The sequence below is a fragment of the Sarcophilus harrisii genome, chromosome 3, assembly GCF_902635505.1.
Source record: "Sarcophilus harrisii chromosome 3, mSarHar1.11, whole genome shotgun sequence".
In the NCBI taxonomy this organism is placed as follows: domain Eukaryota; kingdom Metazoa; phylum Chordata; class Mammalia; order Dasyuromorphia; family Dasyuridae; genus Sarcophilus; species Sarcophilus harrisii.
This window is the reverse complement of record NC_045428.1, coordinates 339,553,099-339,570,778: the sequence shown is the minus strand read 5'-3', so window position 1 is coordinate 339,570,778 and position 17,680 is coordinate 339,553,099. Positions and strand designations below refer to the sequence as shown.

The 17,680-nt window shown below is 35.9% G+C and overlaps 1 protein-coding gene across 1 annotated transcript in view; it reads left to right on the top strand.

Moving 5' to 3' along the window:
* Positions 1-17,680, top strand: part of MAP3K19 (mitogen-activated protein kinase kinase kinase 19) — a 63,861-nt gene that overhangs the window by 45,422 nt on the left and 759 nt on the right. The window contains exons 10-12 of the mRNA XM_031959998.1: positions 3,075-5,549; positions 11,909-12,055; positions 14,171-14,868. Coding sequence (XP_031815858.1) covers positions 3,075-5,549; positions 11,909-12,055; positions 14,171-14,868 — 3,320 coding nt within the window. The remainder of the gene's footprint in view (positions 1-3,074; positions 5,550-11,908; positions 12,056-14,170; positions 14,869-17,680) is intronic.

Here is a 17,680-nt window from a genome sequence, read left to right as displayed (position 1 = left end):
ATTCTTATTTTAGCAGCGGTATATGAAACCAGATTTTTAAACTTCTTGCTGGTTTTATTTAAAGCATTTTTAAAGGGCTGTTTTAACTTTTCCAAGTGTATCATCAGTTAGTATCCTGCAGTCAACATATGAAATATTAGTTTAGAATAGGGATAAGAATAGGAATGACTTGCTATTTCATTACAATAGAGTTTATAATGAAATATAATACAAGAGTGAGCTTTAGTTGGCCAATAAAAACGTATCAAGTGCCAACTATGTGCTAGGCACTGTACCAAGTGCTAGTGACACAAACAAAGGTAAAAGAAAATCCCTGCTCTCAAGGAACTTACAGTCTAATGGAAGAGAAAATGCAAAAAGATACTTACACACACACATAAAACAAATTGTAGAGGAAAGGCACTAACATTAAAGAGGAAGTCTCCTTAAGGAAGGACTTTAACTAGAACTTATTGGAAACCAGGGAGAATTCCAGGCATGGGGAAGAGCCAGAGAAAATGCCACAGTTGAGAGACGGGCTGTCTTGTGTGAGGAACCTTAAGGAGGTTGGTGTTATGAGCATAGAGTATATGGAAGGTGTTAGAAAGGTAGGAGGGTATGATGGGCTTTAAACAACATACTGGTTTGCATTTGATCTTGGAGGTGATAGGGAATGGAGGGTGACACGGTCAGGAAGCTCCTTCTGGCAGTTGTGTGGGGTAGACTTGAGGGTGGGCAGGGGAGTGGGGAGCTGAGGTGGGTCAGCCTTGGGGTGCAGACTGTGCTGGAGAAGGGGCCTAGAATGGAGATGGGACAAAGGGAGAGATGACAGGACTTATCTCCTGGATGGAGGAGGTGGGGGTGAGAGAAAATAAGGATGCTTGGTTGTCAGCCTGGCTAACCTGGAGGAAGAGAGTCCCTTCCATAGCGATAGGAAGTTTGAAAGAGAAGGTGGTCCTAAGAGCAGGACGAGCTCAGTTTTGGACTGTAGGCCATTCAGTACAAGATTCCTGCAGGCCATTTAGATGAGAGGTCAGGAGAGAGATGAGTATGTTACAAATAGATTTGAGAATCATCTAAAAACAGATGATAATTGAATCTCTGGGAGGTGATGACATCATCAAGTTAGCTAATAGAGAGGAAAAAAGAGAAAAGGGCTCAAAATAGAGCCCATTGTTAGCTGATAGCAATAGTTAACAGCATCAGATTATTAGCAACTTTAGAAAGAGAATTTCCTTTGAAAGATGAAGTCAGAAGTCAGACTGTAGAGTGTTAAGAAGAAAGTGAAAGTGGAGACATTGTAGATTTTCCTCTCAAGTTTAGTCATGTAAGTAAAGATGGAGATAGCATGATAGCAGAAGTGAATGGATAAAGTGAGAAGTGGTAGGCTTTTTTTGGGATTGTTTTATTTTTTGTTTTTGTTTGTTTTAGTATTTGGGGAATACAGGCATAGGTATTAGGTGATCTGTCAATAGATTTGGAAGTTTGAATATTGGTAGTAAAGTAGGGAGGCAATTTGTTAGAGAAGATAAGATGGAGTGAGATCATTCCCTAGTGGGATAATTCCCTTTACCAAAGCAGGTCAGCAACTCTTTTATACTTTATAGTCTTAGAGAGATGCCTAGAATAGAAGTGTCAAAATTGCCCCATTGAGGACAAACAGCCCACAAAATTATAGATTGCAGCAAGAACCTGATTATATATTATATAGTATATATACATACTATATATATAACTATATATAATATATAAAAATACTACATATATAGTATGTAAAAATACTATATATATATATATATATATATATATATATATATATATAAAATTGATAAAGGTTTAACAAAAATAAATAAAAATACAATATAATATAATGTTAATTTGTGGTAGTTTAGGTCAATATGGGCTTACAGGAAGTTTCTATTTCAATTGGACACCACTGACCCAGAGCTTCGAGGAGCTCAGTGACTTCCAAGATCACACAGTCAGCAGCTCTATTTACCTGGCTTAGAGCTGGTTCTCTCTTGGAAAGTTGATCTGTGCTATCAGGGAAGAATTCAGTCACAGGGGAAATGTGGCTTAATACCTCATTTGTTATCTACCATCTCTTTGAGACGGAGGAATATTTTAATTTAGAGGTAAGAAAATATACCCTCCAAAAGATTATGTAACTTTCCCCCCCTAAATCCTGTATTCTTGTTGCAATCCACTCTTTCTCCTCATATGTAGGTACCTGCAGTGATTATTAGAAAGAAGTTTTAAATAACAAAGCCCCAAATTAGCTACCTTTTCCCATATGTACTTGTAAAAATGCTGGCACAATTAACTGGAATCTGCACACTGCCAGAAAATGCAAAGACATGAATAAACTTTAAAAATCTTTTAGAGACTGTTTTTCAAACTATATATTATAGGCTACACACTTAGATTTCTTTCATTAGGTTATACTGACCTCTGGAGGCAGAGAACAAAAGGTAGCTCAGACTGAAATTTGATGAAGGACAAGGGTCTATTTATTTTACATCACTTCTGGTGACTAGTTTTCAGATACCAAGTAGGTAATATTTCCAAGACACTCTCATCTAGCTGTGACTCACCTTAATAAGCATTCATCAGCAGCATTCTAAGTTTATTGGAAGTCTGATGATGATCAGTGTTACAACATAAAAATAAAGCAATTTTGAATTAATCAAATGAAGAATTTCAAAAGATTTGGACCAATTATTTTGAAAAGTCAGATAGAAGGAATTTTTAAATTTTTAGTTAATTTTAATTTCAAAAAGTCTTATGTAGCAGAGCATTCATTGTTCAAATATATAAAGCTATGAATCTTAAGATAAAGCTTGGAATTTTAAAAATAAAAATAAATTGATTTTTCCTTTTTATTCTCAAAAATACTTTACTATTATTGGAAATGGGATTCCAGTTATAAAAACTGGCATCTATGTAGATCCATGTATATTGGCCATTGTCCCACCATTCTAGAAAGTGGTGCAGACCAAAGAACATTCTGGTTAGTGTTAACTTAACCATGGAATATATAATTATTACTATTTAACATTCTAATATTCATCAGAATTTTCACTCTTTTCTTTTAGTTTCCCTTACCACAACTATCATTCTTATCTACTGGATCAAGTCAACTTGTTCTTCTAGAAAATAACAAGCTTCTTAAAAAGACAGAAAGACATTTTACAAGCACCCCAAGTCCTATGCCTGGTCTCATAGAACCCACGAGTCGGTCTAATGGTTTTCAGTCACCCAATAAGTTGCAACAAATCCAGTCTAAAGTCTCTGTGAACCATAGCATCAGAACACCTGATGGTTACAATTCTATTTGGTCTAGGAATATGTGCTCTTTTCAGAAGGATCATTGGCATTCATTAGGTGAGGACTTGAGAGAGCATGTGGAAAGGGAAGGAAATCTCAAACATAGGAAAGTTGAAGATGGTACCCAACTTGAAGACTCTCACTTTGAAAAAGATCAGTTGTGTGTGTCCATTGAGAATGAGGACATTTTTAAAGAAGACAACATCTCCAAAGACAAAGAGATTGCTCTCCATGATGGAGGAATAAGACATATTGAAGAGAAAAATACTCAAAACACAACATCAAGAAATCAACATGGTTCCTTAAGGAGTAGGAACCATGAACAAGAACAAGGAGTGACATATGCCATTCAAACTAGCCAAGAAATTAATCCTTTAGTAATGACACAAGACCAGAGTGAAGGTTCTAGAAATGAGTTTCCCACTTTGAAGAATGCACCAGGACATACAGATGAGACAAGTGAGCAAAATCATATTTCAAAACTTGTTTTTACAACCATTCCCATTGTTATTACTCCTGACCCTTTAGCAAAACTATCCGAAAGCCACATGAGCAGAGAGACATCTACAAAAATAGCATCAGAAACAACAGGAACAGAAATGAGTGAAATGGTCCCTCTGGTCTGCATTACTTTTCCTGGAAATGAATGTCCCAGGGAGCCATCCATAGCCAAACAGGATCTCTCAAAGAGAAAGAGTATTCTTCATAGCAATAACAACACCTTTCATAGATTTGCTCACCAAGAAAATGATAAGCGTAGGATGAAAACCTATAGGAAGAAATTGGATTCAAAGACAAAGATGAATAGCAAGATACCTCAGAGTCCTACAATTTCTATTGAAGGTTCCATCAAACCTACTGTTCAGAAAGCAAGTATGAAAAGGCAAGTGTTTCCCACTTTAGGGCTTGATGAGTCCAGGCCCAGGCAATCAACCAAGCTTCAGAAGAGAGGACAACACACAGGGGAGAAACCATTAAACTTCCATGCTTTGAAACCCCAAAGACAAGGATTTCCTTGTATCTGCAAAAATTCGGAACCAAAAAAACCTACTGCTCCTGTTTCTGTTCCTCCAGCAAAATCAAACTTTAATTTTTTGGACCTGAAATATAGTGATATGTTTAAGGAAATCAATTCAACTGACAAAGGACCAGGAATTTATGAAATGTTTGGGACTCCTGTATATTGTTATGTCAGAGAAGCTGGGCGTGAGGAAAACAAATTCTATAGGGAAACAAATTCTGCTCCACCTGGAAGATGTCTTTCAAATAAGTGTTGTTCCATAAATGAAAGAAATGGCAATGGCAGAGTAAGGATTTCCCAGAAAAAGGGACATATAAAACCCCCAAAGACTTCTCTTGGCATTAAACAAAAGCACAAAAATTTAACTTCAAAAGAAAAAATTCCTAAGTCTACAGCAAGTATCATAGAAAATATGCAAAATGATGATGTAATTTCAGAACCTGATTGCCATATGAAATCTTCAGGAAATACTTCTCCCTCTTGTAAAGATGGAGCTCAACCCCTTAATTCCATTCAGTCTCCAGAGGACCTTACTGCACACCAAAACCAGAATGAACCCACTTCTACCTCAGATTTGTCTAGTATGGAAAAAGATTCTGTGGAACAATCCGTAAGTCATTCCCCCAGTCAAATACTTGCCACAAGTCTCAGAGATCTACATGAACTTGAAGAGAAACATCAAACCAAATCTGTAGCTTCAGTGAATATCTGGCTAAGGCCAAGTCAGGAGAATGCCATTGAGTCTGTACTACAAAAAAGATTAAATATGGAGACTCTTGAAAATCTCAAAGTCAGTCAGACTCTTTCTGAAACCCCAAGAGATGACAGAGTTTCCAATAATCTTCAAACACCGAGTGCTATCTCTTTCCTGGAGAAATCAAAAAGTATATCTTCTCAGGTACCTCTAAACCAAAACTGGACATATTCAATGGAAGATAATACTTTAGCAAATAAGTCAGTTACATATCAGAATTCTGAAAAATCTTTAAGTGTTACAAGCTCGGTTTCTATGGACTCTCTGGAATCTGAAAATAACGAACAAGTGACAGATGAATTACTGGGTTGTTTAGCTGCAGAACTATTAGCTCTTGAGGAAAAAGACAGTAAATCCTGGCAAATGGTGACAAATGACACAAATTCTGAAGCACAAAATCCAACCATCAGTGGAAGAGTAAATGCCTTCCAAGACCTTGACAAAGAGACACCAAGATTCAAAATGCAGGTATATCATTGCATGAAAGTGTCATTGTAAATAGCTTCAATTTCATTTGATGGCATATCTAATTGTTTAAACATTAATATTTTTGATCAGCAAATATTTATCAAGTATTTATTATATGTAGCTAATAGATTTTGTTTGAAATGCAAGTATAGTCCCTACACTTAAACAGTTAAAAAAAGAAATTTAGTAAAAATATGAATAACAATACAAGAGATAAACAACTAGAGTCAGATCTTGATTAATGAGAATCTCTTAAAATGCATTCAGATTTGCCCTATTCAGAGTTTTATCTATGCAGTGTAATTTTGAGACCATTTCAGGGAATTCTTAATAATTCTCACTAATTGGACTCTAGTTTTGCCTGTTTATAGCCGTACAAGAGATGCTATAAGATGCCAAGTGATTAATTGTCAAATGAATGATTACTGAATAAGTTCTTTAGGAATTCAGATGACATAGTAATGAAGAAAAATATTAATATTAATATTGTTCTCAATGATTTAGGCTCAAGTTTGCCAGGAACAATTTTATTGAAGCCTACATTGATCTATACCCAAGGTATTTCTGATTTGTAGAGACAAATCCAAACTGCCATAGTCCCCATTGTCTCCCAACATGACTCTACCTCAAGTTTTGAGGTGATATTTATTTATTTATTTATTTTTGTTGTTGTTGTTCAATAGCTTTTTAATCATTTTTCCGTCATGTCTGACTTTTTGTGATTTCATTTGGGGTTTCTTTTCTTTTCTTTTTTTTTTATTTAATAGCCTTTTATTTACAGGATGGGTAACTTTACAGCATTAACAATTGTCAAACCTCTTGTTCCAATTTTTCACCTCTTACCCCCCCCATCCCCTCCCCTAAATGGCAGGATGACCAGTAGATGTTAAATATATTAAAATATAACTTAGATACACAATAAGTATACATGACCAAAACATTATTTTGCTGTACAAAAAGAATCAGACTCTGAATTATTGTACAATTAGCTTGTGAAGGAAATCAAAAATGCATGTGTGCATAAATATAGGGATTGGGAATTCAATGTAATGGTTTTTAGTCATTTCCCAGAGTTCTTTTTCTGGGTATAGCTAGTTCAGTTCATTACTGCTCCATTAGAAATGATTTGGTTGATCTCGTTGCTGAGGATGGCCTGATCCATCAGAACTGGTCATCATCTAGTATTGTTGTTGAAGTATATAATGATCTCCTGGTCCTGCTCATTTCACTCAGCATCAGTTCGTGTAAGTCTCTTTGAGGTGATATTTAAAAAAAGCTTGACTTTCCCAGGGTAACCGGGATTCATTCCCTTTTTCCACTACTTATCCTTAAAAGTTTCTTCCTGTAATCAACAACTTTAATCTTGAATTTCAGAAAAGAAGCACAACTTTAGGGTAGTCCTCTGTGTGGAGGTCTGATCTTCTCTAGATGAGATTTAAGCTGGGTTTCCAATTCTGATCCATTTTAAATAACCTAGTATTTGTTCTTCCCACCTCCCTGAAAAGCAAATCTGGAAAGAATTTTAGGCTAGAGAAATAATGTTTGTGGAGAAAGTGAAAAGTGGGCTTTTAAGAATATGAATCCATAATGAAGATTACTGTTTTTTGAACAGCCTGGTAAGAAGAAATTTAAGCCGAGTTTTAAAGGATGAATAGTAATTAAATGATGGGAAAACATGCAGGTACATTTCATAGAGTTAAATTACTTTAGAGATTATTTAGCCCAACCTTCTCAGTTTTGCAGCTGACATTGAAGCACAGATAGGTTAAGTAAGGTGCCTGACATAACATAGCAAATGAATTGCAGAGTTTAGACAAAATCCAATTCTTCAGACTCTCAAGTCAATATTCTTTCATAATAATAGAACATTTTTAAAGAGCTGCTTTGTACAGGCACTGAGCTAAGCATTTTACAATCATTATCTCATTTGATCTTCACAACAACCTTGGAAGGCAGGTACAATTATTATTCCCATTTTTCAGATGAAGGAACTGAGACAAACTTGCCCAGGGTCATATAGCTTATACATGTCTGAGGCCAAATTTGAAATCATATCTTCCTTCAGATCTAGCACTTTATCTAATTCACCACCTAGCTGCCTTTTCTTTCCATTGTATTATTATAAAAGTGTGGGTTAAAAATGAAGATGATGGGGCAGCTAGAAAGTACAGTGGTTAGAGCACTGACCTTGGAGTCAGGAGAACCGAGTTCAAATGTGACCTTAGACACTTACTAGCTGTGTGCCCTAGGTAAGTCATTTAATTCCAATTGCCTTTCCCCCATTTAAAGAAATGATGATGATGAAGAAGGAAATAAAGATGTACATGGGAAAGCAATTTACAAATATTCTAACCTAACAATCCTGGGAGGTAGATAGATGCTATTACTATTCTATTTACCAAAGAGGAAACTAAGTCAGAAAGAAATTCAGTAACTTTCCCAGAGTAAAAGGGTTAAGTGCTTCAGGCTGGATTTGAAGTCAGTTTTTCCTGATTCTAAGCCTAGTTTCCTGTGCTATTTAGCTGCTTCATTAGAGATCATGAGACACTATTTAAAAAAGAAAAAGTTTTTTTTTTTTTTTTTTTTTTTAAAGAAGTTGATGTGCTATCCATAAAACGGAAGTGGATACAAACTGGATTAAAAATCCATTATGTTATTTGCAAGAAGTTGATGTATACCAGACACCTGAGATTAGCATTTATATGCTCTTAAATCACCCTATTATATTAGCAATTATTACATTAAACCTAAGACTTCAGAGAAGAAAATGTTTTTACAAAATTTTGAACTAGAAAGAATCCAAATGTTTTTGAATTGGTTTTCTAACTTTTGTCCTTTATTTTGTAAAAACCTGCATGAAAATCTGAATTTATGAGTTAAGCATGGTGAGTGTGGTGAGGTCCTGAGCTCCGGAATTCTGAGCTGCGTTTGGACTAAAGCTGATCCGACATTCACATTAAGTCTGGTACCAAGAAAGGAAATGGGAGGAGGTAACACCATGCTGCTGCCTAAGGCAAAATGAATCATCTTACATTAGAAATGGAGAAGGTCAAAGCTTTCCTGCTGAGCAGCAATGGGGTCAGACTATGAATCGGGGCTATTCTAGCCTAATAAGATAGGGAGGTCCAGTCTCAAACATACAAAGACTCAATCAAGTAAAATAATTGAATAATCACCTATGCTATATTCACTACCTGGGTTGCTTTAAGTAAAAGTTTACCTGATGAATGTAAACATTTTCCTCAAATCATCTACTTCATGAGGTTGAGGTGAAAAGAATTTTAAAGCCGATTTGTGAAGAACCATTGCCAATTAGAGGTCAATCCTAAATGAAGATTAAACCATCTCTTTTAGAATGATCGTGTGAAAATCTCAACTTAAACATCATATCCATCATGCATAGTAATGCACCTCCATGAATGAAATAATGAGACAAGTACTGAAACAAAATATTTTTATTTTTTTTTATTTTTTTATTTTTATTTAGATGTTCCATTTATTTGAGGGTCTAACAATTGATAGACAAAACAATTTGCTTGATAGTTGATAGTCTATCAAAACAAAAGCACAAAAAACAAAACAAAAACAATAGTAGCAACAACAAAAACCCCTTCTAGCTTTAAAATTCTGTAAAGGGACTAGCCCAGTGTCACACAATTAATTAGCTTAAGATGTTAAGAAACTTTCTTTTCTCCTTAAAAACCATTTCAGAGCAGTTTCTCACATATGGTGAGAGAGGATGAGTGCCCCAGAGCCCTAACTTTAGGAAGACTTCCCCAGATTTTTGCTGCCAGTGGCTAATTAATGATTAAATTAGGTGAAGAGTGGAGAGCTTAGAAAGTAAGTGGCAAAGTTGTTCTTGAATTTAAGTTTTCTGAGTCCAAATATAACAACATATTTTTTCCTTTAACATGCTCCAGAGAAACTTAAAAAACAAAACATATGCAAAATATGGATCATCAATTTTTACATATAAAGGACCTTAAAGGTTAAATAGAGTTAAAGAACCTTTATTCTTACATTACTGATTTTTCAGTTGAAGAAACTGAGGCATAGAGTGGTTAAATGATTTGGTTAATTTCATGCTAACGAGTAAGTGGCAGAAATGGGAATCCATATCTCTTGATGCCAATTTTAGCACTTTTTCTGCTTTACCACACTTTCTTTAAAAGGGGAAAGTAGATTGTGAGCCTGTCATCTAGAGACAACATCAGATAAATCTCTAGGACTGTAAGTTACAGATAAGTCGCCAGTCTGCATCAATGGAAGGAATTTGTTCAACAGTAATTTTTCACTCTGATAAAATCACAGATCTGGACTGAAATGACAATTCAACAATAAAAGTCTTCATTTATGTTAGTGCATTTGGAGAATATGCGGGTGGTACTGGGAAAGTCTATAAGGAACGTGTAATCTCCAAACCATGAAGATTTGATACTTTGAGACCCAGGACAGATACAGGGAGCTGAACACTGTTAGACAATGGATCATGGCGCTATAGACCTGGAAAGTGGGAGAGATTCAATTAGTATGTAGAAGAGGAAGTATAGGCCTGAGTTAAGTCGTTCTTCTTGTCTTCCTTATCCTGTAATAATGATTAGGGTAGTTTCAAACAGGATATAAAATATAAGCTGTGATGAGGTGAAGGCTATGATTAGGGATAGTTAAAGAATGATAAGTGTTTCTTGGAGATAAATTCTAGACATTCTTAACCTAGGGTCCATGAATTTATTTTTTAAAATATCCTGATAATTGTATTTTAATATTTGGTTTCTTTATAATCCTATATATTTTACTTTGAGAAGGAATCAAAACGTTTACATTAGGAACTCCTGTCAGAGTGCCTAATACAAAAAAAGTTAAGAACCACTCAAAATTTTTTCACATCTATCTATCTATGTATCTATCTATCTATCATTATTTTCCCTAGTTACATTCAAAATAATTGTTTATATTTGTTTTTAAAATTTTTAAGTTCTAGGTTCTCTCCCTTACCTCCACCCACAATTAAGAAACTACATGTGAAATAGTCATGCTGTGAAAGAAAACATAGATTTCCTACCCTAATGAAAATAAAAACCAGAGAGAGAGAGTGGGGGGGAAGAGAGCAAGAGAGGGGAGGGAGAGAGAAAGAGAGAGAGAGAGAGAGAGAGAGAGAGAGAGAGAGAGAGAGAGAGAGAGAGAGAGAATATGCTTCAATCTGTATTCAGATATAATCAGTTCCTTCTCTTGAGTATGGATTTTCCATCATAAGTCCTTCAGAGTAGTTGTGGATCATTGTACTGTCATTGCAAAGTCATTTATAGCTGGTTATTTCAGAACATTGCTTTTACTTTGTATACAGTACATTTATTGTACTTGAGTACATGGAGGACTTTCCATTTTTTTTCTAAGAGCATTCTGCTTATCATTTCCCATAGAATAATAATATTCCATCATTAGAAACACATATCACAATTTATTCAGCCATTCTCCAATTGACGGACAACCCCTCAATTTCAGTTTTTTTTTACATGTTTCTGAGAAGAAAGCAACTATAAGTATTTTTTGTACATATCAGTCCTTTTCCTTTTTTTTTTTTTTTTTAATCTCTTTTGGTATTCATACCTAGTAGTGGTATTGTTAGGTCAAAGGATGTGCATGAATTTATAGACCTTTGGGCATAGATGGAATAGCATGGAAGTACCAGTTCTTAAGAAGCCCAAACTCCTCATTTGATTGATGGTTCATAGAAGCAAAATGACTTGCCCCACATTTAGACATATATAGTTACCATGGTTTGTAGAGGCTCCTTTTGTTTGCAATGGCTGCAGATTTGTCTGTTGGATTAAAATCCATCTGAATGGGAATACCAAGCTCTCAGAAGCAATAATACCTTTAAAATAATAACTTTTGAAAGTCTTTCATAGTGTACAATTTGCTTTCATACATGTTATTACAACCTAATGAAATAGCTGGTAGAGTGAGAAGTAGTATTCTTATGCTCTAGACAAGGATGCAAAACATGCTAGAAATGAAATGATTTTTGCCTGTATAATGAAGGACTTGAACCAAACTTTTCTGATCTCTGCTCTTTCTACCATGTTGTCTTGTCTTTTGTGTGTGAAACACAGACAGACAATGGGCCCTTAATAAAGTGACCTCAAAATAAATATAGTTAATAAATCAGAGGCATGTCCTCAGAAACCTGGCTTGGCCACTGTCTATATAGCCAGGGTTATAGTAAAGCACCAGGGATTTTAAAGAAGTCTGTCACAGTGAACATGTATATGCAGAAAAAGTTAGGAAGCAGCTTTTTCTTCTTTAGTACTAGATGCATATAATAATGATTTTCTTATTCTTTTACTTTACTTTTCCAGAAGTATAGTAATAATTTCTGGCTCTCTGACGATGAAAAGCCTTTCTTCAGTTTGAATGAAAAGCCATTTTCTGAAAACAGTTTAAAGCATGAAGAGCCTATTCTATGGACCAAAGGTGAAATCCTTGGGAAGGGCGCATATGGCACGGTACGTTCCAGTTAATACAAGAAAATGTCAGACTCTTGGAGCTCAGCAAAGCGAAAATTTCAGCAAGTACTAATATGACCTTTGTAAAATATGGAACAAATAACCATCTCTCCTCCTCATAGTGATAACCACAAGCAGGACAGCATGATAGTTGTTCTGTGGAAGAAGGTAGGAAGGGAACAGCTGCTGTCAACAACCTTATCAATGATACCTGCTTAATAATTCTGAGGAAATCTGGAAGCAACTTATAAAATAAAAAATAATGTAGGTATATCCTGGCCCTTTTATTCTGGCTATTGAGTCAACTTAAAAAATAAAAAATAATGTAGGTATATTCTGGCCCTTTTACTCTGACTACTGAGGCAACTTATAAAATAAAAAATAATGTAGGCACATGCTGGTGCTTTTATTCTTGACTACTGAGTTAAAAGGAAGGCAGACAAGAGAACTGGGTAACATGCAATTGTGGCAGGGCAGTGCAGCTCAGTGGTTTTCTTTCTGTGTGTTTGAGACCCTCCTCTGGAAAATCTTATTCTCTTGACTCTGAAAAAATCTTGTTCACTGGACTGTGGTATAAACTGTGTTAAAATTATATTACTGTGATCCCCCTGAACCCCTTAGTTCATAGTAAGTTGATAAGTAGCTTTTAACTATAAGTAACAATAGAAGGAAGTAAGATTGCAAAGGGGAGCCTAGAAGTCACTTACAGACTGTTTTATAAGTTAAGGAAGTATAACTGTTGCTTGTAAACTGCTTCATAAATTAGGGGAGTTTAGGAGCCTCTGGAAACTGTGTTATATAGTAACTAAGGTCACATCCTGAGACTGTGTGCTAAATCAGGGGAAGCCAGCTAGGCTTTACTATAAGGTTCCCTCGGTCCATGGTCTATAATCCTCAGAAAAGTTCCATACATGCTTAGTAAAACTGGCAGGACACCAGCAAAAAAAAGGAAATAATCCTAAAATGCTGCTAATAATTTTATGATGAGGTAGATGTATTAATGAACTAACCCTAAAATGAGAGTTATTCTATCACCAAAGCTCTATAAAAATCTGATCCCAAATTTCTGCTCCTTCCCCCAGCACTTCTCTAGTCTGCTATGGGTCCATGCTACCTGGGTATTCCCAACTCTGACCCACAGTTTCACAAGTGACTCTTGCTCCTCTCATCTCCATTGTTTTTCCTACACTGCCTACCTCTCTCTATCATCCCATCCTCCATCTTTCCATCTCTCTACCTTGTTTCTTGTTTTTAACATCCCTAGTAACTAACAGTGCCTTATAGGAGATATTTTGTAAGTACTTATTGAATTGAATTGACTACATTAAAGAACAGTGATATTCTCTGTCACAAGATTGACACAGTTTTATTCTTGACTTTATCTTTGGGAGTTTCTATTTTTCTCTTCTGAGCCAGGATAGATCTAGGGATGGGGCACTCAAATCGCTCTAAAATGAACTGCTTGAATTAATAGTTGCTTCTTTGGAGAGCAAAAAAGAAAATAAGGATGGGAAATGTTTCCGTCATTGGACACTTCTGATTCGTAACTGGATCTTTTCCTATTCTTGTTAAATACACTAGAGATATGAGTGTTTAACTCTCAATAAGTTGAATAACAGATATATAGTAAAAAGACACTGCCTAAATGTAAATTTATAGTATTTAATAATTTCCGTATAAATTCAGAGTTTCATGGAGTCTTAAGGGTCTCTGCCATCAATTTATTGAATTAGCAGAAATTGATGAGAGGCTTATTATGCAGTTTTTCCAAATTCTCTTAGTAGCTTCTTAATCCCTAAATAAGATTCCCTAAATCTTATAGAAGGCATCTGGGCAATAGTTTTCATAAGAACTATTTAAAAGGGGCAACATTTTTTCAACATTTTTCCTTCCCAACTCAGTCCCAGTTCCAATTTATCAGAATAATTTAAGTTGCATTTTCCTCAAAGACTTGAAATGCAAGTTAAATTTGGATTGAGGAGGGAAGAAAGATAGGACTGAGAGAGGAGTTCAGTGCCTGGAACTTGTAAGTACTTAATAAATGCTTATTGACTTATCAAAATGCTCAACTATTGTGTGGTGCATGCTTAATGATTGATATTGGCTTACCTCTAGGTATACTGTGGTCTCACAAGTCAGGGCCAACTCATAGCTGTGAAACAAGTAGCTTTGGATACCTCTGATCAAGTAGCTAATGAGAGAGAATATCAGAAACTGCAAGAAGAAGTGGACTTGCTTAAGGTACTGAAACATGTCAACATTGTGGCTTACTTGGGAACATGCTTAGAAAAGAACCTTGTAAGTATTTTCATGGAGTTTGTTCCTGGTGGCTCTATTTCTAGTATTATAAGCCGTTTTGGACCCCTGCCTGAGATGGTGATTTCCAAATACACCAAACAAATTCTCCAAGGAGTAGCCTATTTGCATGAGAACTGTGTGGTACACAGAGATATCAAAGGGAATAATGTTATGCTCATGCCGACTGGAATAATAAAACTGATTGACTTTGGATGTGCCAGGCGTTTGGCCTATGTAAGCTTGACAGGCACTCATAGTGAAATGCTTAAGTCTATGCATGGAACACCATATTGGATGGCACCTGAAGTCATCAATGAATCTGGCTATGGAAGGAAGTCAGACATCTGGAGTATTGGCTGCACTGTATTTGAGATGGCTACTGGGAAACCACCTTTGGCTTCTATGGACAGGATGGCAGCAATGTTTTACATTGGCACTCATAGAGGGCTAATGCCTTCTTTACCAGGCCACTTTTCAGAAAATGCAGCAGACTTTGTACGTGTTTGTTTAACCAGGTAAGAAGCTTGGGGAATGGCAGAAGTTAAAGCCCCCAAAATATGGAGATCTTTTTTTACTTGCTTGCGCATATCAAAATAACTTTCCCCCCAAATTTTACATATTTCTTTCTTTCTTTCTTTTTGCTAAGGCAAATGGGGTTAAGTGACTAGCCCAGGGTCACACAGCTAAGAAGTGTTAAAAGTCTGAGACCAAATTTGAACTCAGATCCTTCTGACTTCAGGGCTGGGGCTCTATCCACTGCACTACCTAGCTGCCCCTCCCCCCAAATTTTAATTTTTTTTTTTTTATAAAATAGAAAGAGGGGGAAAACAGTTCAGCAAAAACTAACTTATACATGCTACTTATGAAATGATTCATTTACTTTCTGTTTCTCAGTTCCATCAACTGTAAAATGAAGGAGTTGCATTTCTTGGTCTTTGAGTTCTCTTTTAGGTTTAGAGCTAGGATTTTATAATTCTGAGAGAATTTGTAATGTTTCACAAACATAGTCCCTCACCTTTGCAAAGAGGAGAAAGATGTACCTTTTCTCAGTTCTTTTGGGGATCTAAAATTAGTTGGTCATGCTAATTATACAACATTCATTTTTTAAAAAAATTCTTTGCATTTATATAGTTGTAGACATTTATTGTTTTATTTTCCTAGCAATTACTTTCTTCTGCAACAGTTGGCATTTACTTTTCACTTGGATCTTTATTTGTGGAGTAAATTTAGGATTCTAATCCCAAGTCCTCCTTTACAGATGAGGAAACAATTGTGCATAAAAGTTAAATGATTTCCATAAGGTCACATGACAAGTAAGTGGCAGACCTTTGACAAATAACAAAATTTTGTCACTCCAAAGCAAGCCTTTTTTTCCCCCTTTACCACATACTCATGGCTCTTTAAAACTATCTTTGGGCTACTAGGTAGTTCAGTGGATAGAGCACCTGCTCTGGAATCAAATATGACCTCAGTTGTGTGACCCAAGGCAAGTCACTTAAACTCCAATTGCCTTCCCAATCCCTCTTCTCAAAACCAACAACTATCCTTCTCTTAGGAAATCAAGAAGAGAGTCATTAAGTTAAGATTGATAAGTGACTTTGAAGATTATTTAGTCTAATTCTTTCATTTTATAGATGAAGGAAACAAGGACACAGGACACACAGCTAAAATAAGTTGAATAAGGGAAGTTTTAGTGAGATATGTGATCATTTTCTAACAATATTTGAAAGACTTTCATGTGGAAACATTATTACTCTGTCCCCAGAGGGTAGAACAAGGATCAGTGATAAAAGTTTCATGGAAGGAGATTTTGGGTCAAAAACAAGAACTTCCTAGCAAACTGAGCTGTTCAGAAATAAAATGAGTACTTTGAAATCAGGAAACTGTGAGTGGGGGACAGGGGTCCTGCTTGGAGAGAAAGATGAGGAGTTCAGCTTTCTTTACTATGGAAAATTATCTGGTAGATCTGAAAGATTCTATATTGGAGCTGAACTGAAAGACTGGGGCTAGAGAGGAATATTCCTAATCATTGAAGTGGTTGCAGAAACAATGCAAACAGGTGAGTTCTCCAAAGAAGAGACTTAAAGCAGAAGGGACTGTCTAATGTCGGGAACAGGAGGAAGAAAAGCCAATTGAATGAATGAAAAAGGATTTATGAAATACTTACGGTTTACTATGTGCCAGGTCTTACACTAACTAACTCCTAGGGATGCAAATTCAATAAGAAACACAGTCCTTCCATTCAGAGTTTATATTCCAGTAGATGAAAACTACACATAAAATTAAACCTAATTAAGAAATCCCCTGACATCATGACAGGCATTCAAAATTCCTTCTGTTCAAAGTTATAATTAAGTCAGTATGATCATTGGGTTTCAGCCTACCAGAAATATTCAGTGTTGATTAGAAAAATGGGAACACTTCAGGAGATTCATTATTTGCAATAATGGAACCTAGCTACATAGGAGAGTAAGTAGCTTAGGAGGGTTATTTTGGTGAGGGAAGTCACTAGGGTGGTGAGTATAGTAATAAGGACAATTGACAAGTCCTTTCTGGGAATGATAGATTTGATTAGATCATTATTCCCAGTATTAGAGCTGGAATCATGGGTTGGACAGAAGGCTGGAGTACAACAGCACTTGTAAGAAGGTGGCTTAAGAGCAGTTGCGTAACTGGGTGAGACTAAATATAGTGAACTCTCACTCATCTGAAAGCTGGGACCCCAGAATTAGAACTGGAGTGCTTAGGGAGATAGAGACTGGAGAACAGGAGGCTTGCATGAAGAAGAGACAGAGGAAAGGTCAAAAGGGAGGAAGAGGATGAAAATACAGTATTAAGCTGAGGGAAGAGAGAGACTCCAGAAGGAATAATTAAGTCATTATGATCATTGGGTTTCTAAGGAATGACTAAGGAATAGTCAATAGCCTCTAATGAGGACTGATCAAAAATTTGGTGACTGGGAGGTCATTGATGCCCTTCTAGGGAATAGTTTCAACCAGATTGTAGAAAATTAAGGAGTTAATAAATAGCAAAGAAACAGAGACAAAATGTTTAGACCACTTCTCAAAAGTTTGACAGTAAAAGGATCTAATAGAATTATCATTAAATAATTATTTTCTAAGTTCTGGCTCTGGGCTCAGACTATCTGGATTTTTGTCTGATTTTGTATTGTAATTAACTTTGTGATCTTGGGCAAGCCACTGAGCTTCCTTGGTCCTTAATAGCCTCACTCTAAAATAAGAGGATAAACTGCAGGACTTCAGAGACATCTTGACATCTATAAAATTACATCTGTAGTAATTATCTCATTATTGTGAAGAAAGTGGC